This window comes from Austrofundulus limnaeus, unplaced genomic scaffold (genome assembly GCF_001266775.1).
Source record: "Austrofundulus limnaeus strain Quisiro unplaced genomic scaffold, Austrofundulus_limnaeus-1.0 Scaffold118, whole genome shotgun sequence".
Classification (NCBI taxonomy): Eukaryota; Metazoa; Chordata; class Actinopteri; order Cyprinodontiformes; family Rivulidae; genus Austrofundulus; species Austrofundulus limnaeus.
The window spans coordinates 262,769-273,668 of NW_013952520.1; the positions used below are offsets into that span (position 1 = coordinate 262,769).

Sequence of the window (10,900 nt, forward strand, 5' to 3'; positions counted from 1 at the left end):
CATGAAGCACCTTGGATAATCTCCAGAAATCAATTTAAAGGGTAATAAAATAATTGCTGACGTAATATTTTCCCTATAATTATTACAAAAACACAAAATAAGTAAAAATAAGTATTTATATTTGTGTACATGCTGTTTAGATTGTCAAAAAGCCTGTGTTTTTAGGGTTATTAAAGTTTGTGTACTCAGACCAGTAATATTTGGGGTCACAAGTTTTTGCCATGGTTATTTTGTGGGTCAGAAGATAAAAAGTTTGAGAACCACTGCATTATCTGACAACTGATCTTTACATGTCTGATTGGTAGAAAGATACTGCAAAGGTTGTGCACCATAACATGCATTTCAGTCCTTGTAACTTATTTGTTACCAGTTTGAAAAAGGTCATGTACGCCTGAGTACTGAGTCTGCCACACAAGGCCAGCGTTAGTGAGCCTGTCTGTTTGCTTCTTTCGTGATGTGCTTTTCTCTTTGAAATCCGTTTTGACACAAACATAAAGGCCCACTGCAGAGTATTAGTCGGGGCTTACAGCTGGATTTACTCACCATCGTGCACAATTACTGTTACGCAAATCTTGAAATCATCACCCTGTCAGCAAACTGCTGCTCAGCTGTCTAATTATAACACACAGGTCACTGGAAGAAATGTACCAAAGTTCATCTGTGGAATAAGTACAAATGGGGATGCTAAATTAAACTGAAGGCTTCATTGTTGCTAATGAGTTTTCAAAACATACAAAAATATAACTAAAATTTTAAAAAAAGACTACAAAATTATATAAAAATTAATTTAATTTAAAAATCTGTTTTTGGAAGACACTGAAAATCGTTCAATATCTGCATCAATTATACAATAAAAACATTTCTAAAAGCTAGAACTTACCTTATTTAACTAGAAAAGATGATTTTGAGACTCACTTTAGGTGAGCTAAATAATACTTCTGGACTGGCTCAAATAAGCCTCGGCCTATAAATACCCCTGACCTGATTTGGCTCACCAGATGTTCTCCCAGAACAGCAGGTCTCCATGAACAAGTTACTAGAAAACGTTTTGTCGACACATCAAACTTCTCATTAGATACTAAATGAGGTTGGGGTGGGCGGACACATTTGTATAAAAATCATCAGGATGATTTTCTTCCTCACAGCTGTTTTTATTCGTTCAACATCTCACATTACAAATACTTCAAATGTATGCATACAGTTACAAACAGTTGGCAGCAAATCAACGTGTGACTTTAGGTCTTTGTTTTACTTCAATACTACAAACCAACTATAAAAACTGATGCCTGTATTGTAGCGTAAATAAATCAGGAGGAAAATATAAAAATCGAAACTTACAAACAAATGTGAAATGACTTAGTAAAAATCAAAATCAAGTAAAAAAAATAAGTAATAAATATGACCTTCCCAGCATTCAATTAAAAACTATTGAAAATTTCCAATCGAGTCGTACTAAGACATAATCGATATTCTTTTTGTGTGAAAATGCAGAGCACGTTACAGCAATTAGAAAAACTAGACAGAGTTCAACACTTCATCCCCTCCCCCCCYCAAAAAAAAAGTTCTGATCAGAATGATAGACATTTCAATTGAAAATATAGCAAATGCTAAATACGTAGTCGAACTAGTATATACAATGTTTTCAATCACAGTAGCATGGTAGTAGCAAAATAAGTCAATAAGCACAAAAACTAAACGCTTACAAAATAAATTCTAGTATAATTTTTTYTCTCTCTCTCTCTTTCACAAACATAATGAACAAGAGGAAGTCGAAATAAAACGTGTAAAAAGACTGCATGATTTGTACGGTCAGAATGATTTAAACTGCGGAGAACTGTTTCTGAAAAGAAGAGTTAAGTATTGCACATAATGGCTCAAAAGTTAACTTGCAACATTTAATAACATTCAGATTATGTCCCAAAGCATGCCACATCACAGAAGGAGGGGAGAAGGGGGTGTGGGGGGTCAAGTGATCGTGTCTCCTCGTGTACGCTTTACAGAGTGTCCTTTATGTTACAAAACACATCCAAAGTGTTGCCACGGTGTGTGTGTGTGTGTGTGTGTGTGTGTGTGTGTGTGTGTGTGTGTGTGTGTGTATTGCATAAACATCACGTTTGTGTCAGGAAGGCAGACTCCGTTATGTAAAGAGAGGCTACAAGAGAGGAGAAATCTCCAAGAGAAGGAACAGAAAGTTGGAAAGGAGATCTAGTGCATTACGTTAGGTCCTGCATTATTATCACTAGCCATGTTTTATCTCTTACGCATGCCGAGAAGAAGTTACAGGCAGTTTCAGAAAGAAGAGCTAATTAAAAAAATAATAATAACAATAGATTCAAAAACAGCAGATATCCACTCCGGTTGTAGAAGATTTTTACACCGACCAAAACATTTATTCTAATGATAATCTTACAGACTACACCTAGGAGCAAAATATCACCTTATTTATACTCAAGACTATCAAAATCAGTTTAGAAAGGTCTCGCCATGCCTTAGGATCCTGTAATAATGTTTATTAAGAGAGAAAATGTATACACGACTGGCTAACCGTAGCCTCAGTTTTTTTTCTGCTTATTTTCAAATCCACAGAATCGCAACCAATGCACCAGATGATTTTTCTGATTTACCAGCACTTAAATATATAAAAGCTAATCGAAAATTATATTAAATCACCTTTTTTCTCTTTTCTTTAAATTAAATTTACAATAAATGCAGATCTCTTAGTAACAAAAGGTACAAAATTATTTTTCCACCAAGTGAAAAAAATGAGGTATTGCAAAAGGAGTTCTCCCATTTTGTGAAAAATGTGCCTAAAATGACTATTGAAAAAAATATTTAGAAAAAGTAGTGCATAATAAATGTATATATGTTCATGACAAAATAATCGGCTATAAAACACTGTACAAAAATCAGCAGGCCATGTATAAAATAATATCTTTTTTTTTTATCTCTGTGACAGTAAATTCAAGCTACTACCATGTCCAACCACAACAGGCGTGTGGTAGAAGCTGCAGTCAGTCACAGCAGAGCGTGCAGTGGTACACCATGAGGACAGCTCAGGGAGACTGGACTGTGCATTCCCATTAGTTAGTACTACATTAGCATGTTAGCTTCCAGTGCTAATATCCCTGACGATATAAAGTGAATAAATACTACTGCCAATACCTGAGCCCTGAGGGCTGTGTCTCAATATCAGCTCAAACCCAAACTCCAGCCTTTCCTCTGTTCGACGATGAGGTCAACTGAACAGAAACCCCTCAGATCAAGGATCAATAATAGGTTCTAGGCCAATCTTTGGTTTGCTCTTTCTGGTTACAAAGTGTTGACGTGTACACCGAGACCTAAAATGTCGTGCCGACAATCTAAACGCGTGCGCCAAACTGAGGGGAGATTTTGTTTTGTGACGTGGCCAGATGTTGTACATTAATCTACTTGAAAAACTGAATAATCCATCCATCCTAAACAGAGTTCCAACCGTTTCCACTCAACCTTTGGTAAATGTCATCACCGTTTACCAGGTCTGCAAGCAAAAAGAAAATAATAATAAAAAAAACAAAAAGAAAATGCACCTTTCTTTAAACTCAACTTCCATAGTTCGTATACTGATTTAAGTATGATGAACCTCAAAAGTACAAATGTAAGCAGCTTCGCCAACTAAAAAAGGAAAAGAAAAAATAAAATAGTACACTCAGGTAAGAAAAACCTAAACATATAAATTCAAATCTAACGCATCAATATGCTCATGCACACTTGCAGTCAAAACATAAATGGGATTTTACTCTTTTTAGCAGTTACTTCTTTTAGATGGCTCAATTTAAAAAAATAAAAAATAACTTATTATTTTTATTAACTTAAAAGAAAAGTGCATCATTTTCCGTTTCAAAGGCCCATACCCCTGCCCTAATTTTCTCGTAGCCCCCTCCCCGCCCCCCTCCCCTTCCCCGTTTAGCTTTAGTTCCAGCGGAAGGAGATGTGTCGCGGTCGGTCCCCTCCCTCCTTCACCAGCGGCTTGTGGAACTCGCGGCCGGCCCGAGAGTGGATGGCCGCCCAGCAGTACTCACAGTAGTACTGCAGACACGTCACGTTGGCGCAGAAGAAAGGGGCGAACTTCCCCCCACAGCGAGTGCCCTGGCACTCATCACACAGCTGATCATCCAGGACATATGGCTTCACTTCCACCTGACGGAGGAGGAGGAGGATGGAAAAGGGTCAAAATGGAGGCAGGGAACATTGGAAATCTTGAACTGCAAAATGGTGGAACAGCTTACAGCTGCAGTCAAGTTTACATACATCCACAAGCATTAATGTCATTCACTTCAGACCTTTTAATTACTAAATTTGAATCATTCGCTTCCAAAGTAAAATCATTATACAGGGTGAGTCAAAAGAATCAGGACACTCTTATTTCAGAAACATAAGAGAAAATGAAATATCTGAATAACCGAGCAAGTAACGGGTGAGGGGCGTTTATCTTTTAAGATGTATCTGGAACATGGCCACCATTTTGAAAGCCACCATACTGGACCAAACTTACATTTTTCCAATGGGAAGAGGATCATGTAGCATATCATAGAAAACCAGTATTGTCCCAGAAATGGATTGTTGTAATCAGATGTACAAATATCTCTTATAGTTTATAAGTTCACACAAAGTTCAAAACCTTTGTTGTTCATCACAGGAAATCGAAGATGGAATTGATGAAAGCTCTGTTCATATTCGTGAGCCCTCCTCCTGCTGTGAAAAAGTCACTAAATTAACTTTTACTTAAAGCAAATTTTTAGTGACTAACTTTTCTTTGAGTAGATTTTTACACAGACAAAATTACTTATACTAGAGTAAATTTTCAACTAAGTTACTGTACTTTTACTTCAGGATGTTATTTTAGTATTTCTTCCACCTCTGTTCATTATCACTAACAAGTTCAGACAGTTTAGAACTCTCTGCGCCACTTAAAAGATTTTTAGGTGAATCATTGTCTAACTGAACCTGTATATTTCAGACCTTGTGGGAATTACAGAAAATTTAAACTTGTGATCGTTATTATTTTAAAAATCATTGAACTGTGCCGTCATTCCTTTTTTGAACTAGAACAATTAAAAAAAATCATAAAAGCACCAATTAATATGACATTAATGTTAATAATGAGTGAATGTAAATGTCCTGATGCATCTCAGTAATCCAGGTAGAAAAAAAAAAATCAAAAAGAAAAAATAAGTAGGTCCTCTGGATGGGTTCAAAAGGTGTGAATCAGGGCCCCAACGATACAAACACAAAAAGGGTAAGAGGGACAAAAACAAGGGGAAGTCGAGCCCCGCCTGCATTCACTACACACACATAACACGACACGGATCACGTGATGGGGCACATGACCCTCTATGAACAATAGAACTAATCAAACCTATTGTTAGTCGATGGCCCTCTTTTGCCTATGACTAACCTGTTTGTCCATGTGGACGCAGTGCTTATTAGGCTGAGTTCACCTGAAACTCAGACTGAAGAAGTCTCTCGGAGGAGAGACGAAACGTTTCACTAAAGAACCCATCCAGAGGACCTACTTATTTCTTCTTTTTGAGTGAATGAAAACTTTTGACCATAAATGTAGCATCAGATCAACTCACCCGTTTATCGATCTCCCCATGCTGCAGCTGAACAAACCGGGCGCTGATAGCCGCAATGTAGCTTTGCTGATTGGAAAAGGCCACCCTGCCTGCACCTTTTGGATACTTGAGCTCTGGGTCCGTGTCGATCCCAGCATAACACACTCCYCCATACAGACGATCCATGATCATGGCAAGCTCAACTGGAACAACAAGACATGGTGAAAACCTAAGTCCACTGAAATGCAGTGTGGTTTTGGGTTCGCTTCAATTATGTACCTGCACGTAGGGGACGAGGAACACCTCCAACAAAGATGGTCTTCCTTGGGTCCAGTGGTTGAGAGCCGTCCATTACAAAATCACTGTCGTTAAGGTTCCAGGGCCGAATCTGAACCTGTAAAAATTTAAATTATAAACAAATAAGACGGAGTAGGCCGATGTCCGTTTGAATAGTAAATGTTTAGAGTTTGAGGAGGGAATACAACTAAACATTAAAGATTTTGGTGCAAAACATTTGAGTTCGTAGGAGTTAAACTGTGTATAAGAACACATTAGGTTTATATTTTTCTTGTCTGAGCCGGCACAGAGTGATGGATCCTGGCAAACAAAGAAGGAATTTTATCCACCACCAGGTGAAATGGTGGAGCCAGGGGGTGGTCAGTGGTGGACATTGGCCACCACATATTAATCTTAAGCCACTTCATTAGAGGACACTAATTTTAAGATATATAAAAACTAGAAAGTATAGTGTCCTCCAATGATCAGGGTGGCTGGTTTACATACAGTCCCATCCAAAAGTACCAAGTCAAATTCTCTTGTTTTTTTTGTTCACTGAAAACATTTGGGTTTAAGATCAAAAGATGAACCCGAGACAAGAGTTCAGAATGTCAGCTTTTATTTTCTGGTATTTACATGAAACAATTTAGGTTATATCACTGTTTGAATTACACAACAGCATTTTTAGGTGAGCAAAAGTAAAAGAACAAATAATCTTACAGTAAATAACATTTAATATTTGGTGGCATAATCCTTGTTTGCAATGACTGCCTCAAGCCTGGGACCCATTGACATCACTAAACTGTTGCATTCTTCATTTGTGATGCTGTTCTAGACTTTTACCATAGCTTCTTTTAGTTCTCGTTTGTTGGGGTGGGGGGTTCTTCCCTTCAATGTCCTCTTCAGGAGGTGAAATACATGCATTGGGTTAAGTTCAGGTGATTGACTCGGCCAAAACCTTACACTTTTTCCCCTGATGAAATCCTTGTTTTGCTGGCAGTGTGTTTTGGATCATTGTCCTGCCCCATGATAAAATTCCTCCTGATTAGTTTGTTTGCATTTCTCCGTAAACTGTCAGACAAAATGTTTCTGCACACTTCAGAATTCATTCTGATGCTACCATCATCAATATTAATGAGCCTGTTCCAGAAGCAGCCATGCACGCCCAAGCCATGACAGTACCTGCACCATGCTTCACAGATGAGCTTGTGTGCTTCGGATCATCAGCAGTTCCCTTTTCTCCACACTTTGGCAGAGATTAACCGTGGTCTCATCAGTCCATAAGATTGTCTTCCAGAACGTTTGGGCTCATCTCTGTACTTCTTTGCAAATTTCAATCTGGCCTTCCGATTCTTATTACTGGTGAGTGGTTTGCATCTATATTTCTGCTCTGAGTCTTCTTCGAACAGTGGATTGTGATAACATCACCCCTGCACCGTGGAGGTCATTGGTGATGTCACTTACTGAAGATTTAGAGGATTTCTTCAAAGTTTTCACAGTATTTCTGTCATCAACTACTTTTGTTTTCTTTGTCTATAACCTGTTCGACGTAATTTCTTTCTTATTCAGGACATTGTAGGTCATTGTGCTTGCCATGCCCAATGTTTGTCCAATGGCTCAAATTAATTTACCTTTTTCTCTCAGCTTTTCTCCCATAGACAGCTCTCTGGTCTTCATGTTGGGTTATCCTCTTTAAAAAGAAATACTTACATTATAGGCTTAAACCAGGTCAAAAAGTAGACTAGTCATGCAGAGCTATTTAATGTTTGAACAATCAGTCTTAAAGGAAACACCTGTCAGTCACATGTTCCAATAATTTTGCTCACTTGAAAATTGGATGGGTACAAACTAATGGTGGTCTGTTCTGAGTTGATTTACAGATATACATGTAAATATTAGGAAATATTAGCTGACATTCTGAACTCTTGTCCCGTGCTCATCTTTTGATCTTAAACCCAAATGTCTTCAGTGTACAACAAAAACAAGGTAATTTGACTTGGTGTTCAAATACTTGTGGAGAGGACTGCATACATTTATGGTGGTAGCCATCTTAGATTTTAAAATGGTAACTCAGTTTTCTATAAGAACATTTTAACACCTAGATGCAGTCACCTCCCACGAAGGAAGTATGTGCTTCACTTATTTTTCCACGTTTAGCTCAAAAGATGGATAGAGACTATTTCCAAGTCCCGTCTTTATGCCACGACAGGGAACAGGAACATTTCAGTGTTCTAATTGCAATCATAGACATAACAAGCATGCAAGCTGTCAGTGGTACAGCAACACACTCACAGGCTTGTCTTTAATAGTGGGGCTGGAGACACACAGGTAAAGTTTGCCATCTTCTTGAATGCAGGCATCAATCAGAGCCTGGACTGAGCTTTCATCTTGAAACAGCAGGAACGCATATCCTAGAAACAAGACACAAGCAGAGCAATAAGCATGAGCAGAAATCACACCACTACACTGAGACCAACATAATGTTTGACTCAACTCACCTTTGGGTGGAAAATAGGACTTGCTCTCTGCCTTGTGAGGCCAGTCTACAAACAGATGTCCAAATCTGCGGAAACTGGCAGTGATTTCATCTGAAATAAAAGAACTCTGAATCAGAAACACACTGAGAGATCAACACTATTAAAACGAGTATTTTTACTACAGCAGCTGTAGACGAGATCAAATCAAGAAAAACTCAAACTTGTGAAAATGTGACAGCCCATGTAATCAATTTTTAACCATAAAAGAAAAAAGTACTGGTCTTCACCTTCGTCTATGTCTGGGGGCAGCCCTCCCACAAACACCTTCCTCGAATAACGCTCAATGTGTTCACCGTTGAGGTGGGGGAAACAGTGTGCAGAACCAAGACTAGCGAGGCCCTGGTCACTGGAATTATCCTCTCCAAAAGAGCGCTCATCCTCCATGGGGAACAGAGACGAATGACCTGATCAGGGAAAAAAAAAAAAGATCTGGATTACAAATAGTGTCTTATTACAAACAAGGCTGAAAAGAATTCTTATTTTGACAAAGAGCATGGAAACTATMAGATTGATTTGAATGAAAACAAATTAAAAATTTTCTAAAAAGAATTCCAAGAAGCAGTCATGATAGCCACTTTAGATGACTAGGTAAAAGCAAGAATGTTATTACTGCTTTGGTAAGAAACCTGAAATACTGTAAATTACAGCTTGCAAATAAAAGGGGGTTCAACATTTAAAGGCAGAATAAATCACATAAAAATGAATAAATAAAATCAGGCAGACAGACACAGAGGCAGAACAGAGTGATCATGCCGTATCAAGACACATTCACAAGCTTTACCTCGTCTCCTGCCATAACTTCTTGCTGCATGTAAAACAACACAAGACACTCTTGAAAAATCAGGCAGCTTAAAACAGTTTGTATAACACCAGCAGGGCTTGAACTCTATCTGGGTCACAAGCTGAAATGGCTGCAACTCCTAAAAGTAATATTAGCATCCTTTTCTTACTTGAAGCACCAATTATGGTTATTTACCACAGTGACAAATATGCTTGCCTACCGAGCAGCATGACTGGAGTGTTTTTCCTTTAACTCTGCCAGAAGGTTTGACTGATGGTTTGTTTTAGTTCTTTGCAGCATTACTCACAAACCAATAGACATAAGTGAGCATTTTTTTAAACCTAAGGTGAGGAATGAACTACAAATCAGATGATCTGAACTTATTGTTAGTTATTTTTATGGCCTACATGTCRAGTTGCAGTCTTGGTAGTGCTCTTGCACAACTTGTTTCAGGTTTTTAAGTACAAATGTCATAGCCAGATTATGCAAGTTGTTGTATTTTTTTTTTTCAAAATCTAATTTCCATCCACCATGCTAAGAGGATTTAACAAATGCCTGTCGATTTTATCTGCATTTGGCAGACACGATTTTCAAGCTCTGACTTGGCTTCAGTGTYGCATGTTAATTTACATACCATTCATAGGTAGAGGCACATCCCCACCCTGATGAGGGAAGCTGTAGCGTCCTAAATGACAAAAATTTAAATAAATAAATAAATCTAATAAATAAATAAATAACAGTGGAGGCCTCAGAACATAAAGCCATGACACAACGCCCAACTCTTACAAACAACTACCAAAACCATGATCAGGTTATTTAGTACAATATACACACTAGACTACTCCAAAAACGTGTGTGTGAGAAGCTCAGTTTGACATAAAAAAAAGACAATGTAACAAAGAAATCACTATGAATATACAGACTTGTTTGGAAACTTAAAACTGTATGAGCTGGCTCAAGCTAGATTAGAAAAAAAAAATCCATTGCGCTGAATTAATTTAAGCTGAAGTGTTTCATTAACAACCATTTAAAGAGGGGTTAGCAATGCTTCGAGCCTGCAAGTCATTATTCTCACTGTGGAGTTGAGAAATCAAGTCTATTTCTCCCTCATATATTAAATAATATCTTCATTTTTTTGTTTGCTTTCTTAATCAGAGTTTTTCTGTTAGAGAAGAACAAAACCCTCAAACAGAATAAAATTAAGGTTGTGACGAAACCCTCTGTGTTCAAGAAGCCCTCAAAAAAAATGGCCGACTTAGCTTCAACACACAGAAAACAGTGGATAAAGGGACTACTTAACTTCTGTATATATTTTATACCAATTGTTTTTCACCTTTATACTAACTGGGATCCCTGAGGTTCATTTCAAAACACTGGAGGGTGTGTATTCTCACTGTTTCATATTTCAAGTTATTTATTTAGATTAATTTGCAAAACCTACAGCACGTTATGTTTTTATTTGGATTTTCCATCAAAACATGGCATTAAAAGTAAACCAGATGAAGCATCTAATTCAGAAGTGAGAGATATTTTGTTTCCAGAGGGACAGTCAGACTTTGGTAAAACAATTTAAGGCGACGCATTTGAATCAAAAACAATCACTTAAAGCAACTGTGCTTCAAGACAATGGGCCTCATGCAAGAACCGTTCGTACGCACAGATTTGTTCTTAAGTTGTGCGTACGAGTGATTTAGGAGAATTTGTGGCATTCA

The 10,900-nt window shown here is 37.8% G+C and overlaps 1 protein-coding gene across 7 annotated transcripts in view; it reads right to left on the reverse strand.

Moving 5' to 3' along the window:
• Window positions 1–1,127: 1,127 nt before the first annotated feature.
• LOC106521908 (cytoplasmic polyadenylation element-binding protein 4) overlaps window positions 1,128–10,900 on the reverse strand; it is a 14,730-nt gene continuing 4,957 nt past the window's right edge. For 4 of the 7 annotated variants that reach the window (XM_014014672.1, XM_014014675.1, XM_014014674.1 and 1 more), the window contains exons 5-12: window positions 9,823–9,873; window positions 9,189–9,212; window positions 8,635–8,811; window positions 8,369–8,458; window positions 8,163–8,281; window positions 5,874–5,988; window positions 5,616–5,797; window positions 1,128–4,176 (exon numbers count right to left, since the gene is read on the reverse strand). In XM_014014672.1, coding sequence (XP_013870126.1) covers window positions 3,949–4,176; window positions 5,616–5,797; window positions 5,874–5,988; window positions 8,163–8,281; window positions 8,369–8,458; window positions 8,635–8,811; window positions 9,189–9,212; window positions 9,823–9,873 — 986 coding nt within the window. In that variant the 3' untranslated portion in view covers window positions 1,128–3,948. The remainder of the gene's footprint in view (window positions 4,177–5,615; window positions 5,798–5,873; window positions 5,989–8,162; window positions 8,282–8,368; window positions 8,459–8,634; window positions 8,812–9,188; window positions 9,213–9,822; window positions 9,874–10,900) is intronic. The other 3 variants (XM_014014677.1, XM_014014678.1, XM_014014676.1) reach the window with 2 other exon arrangements.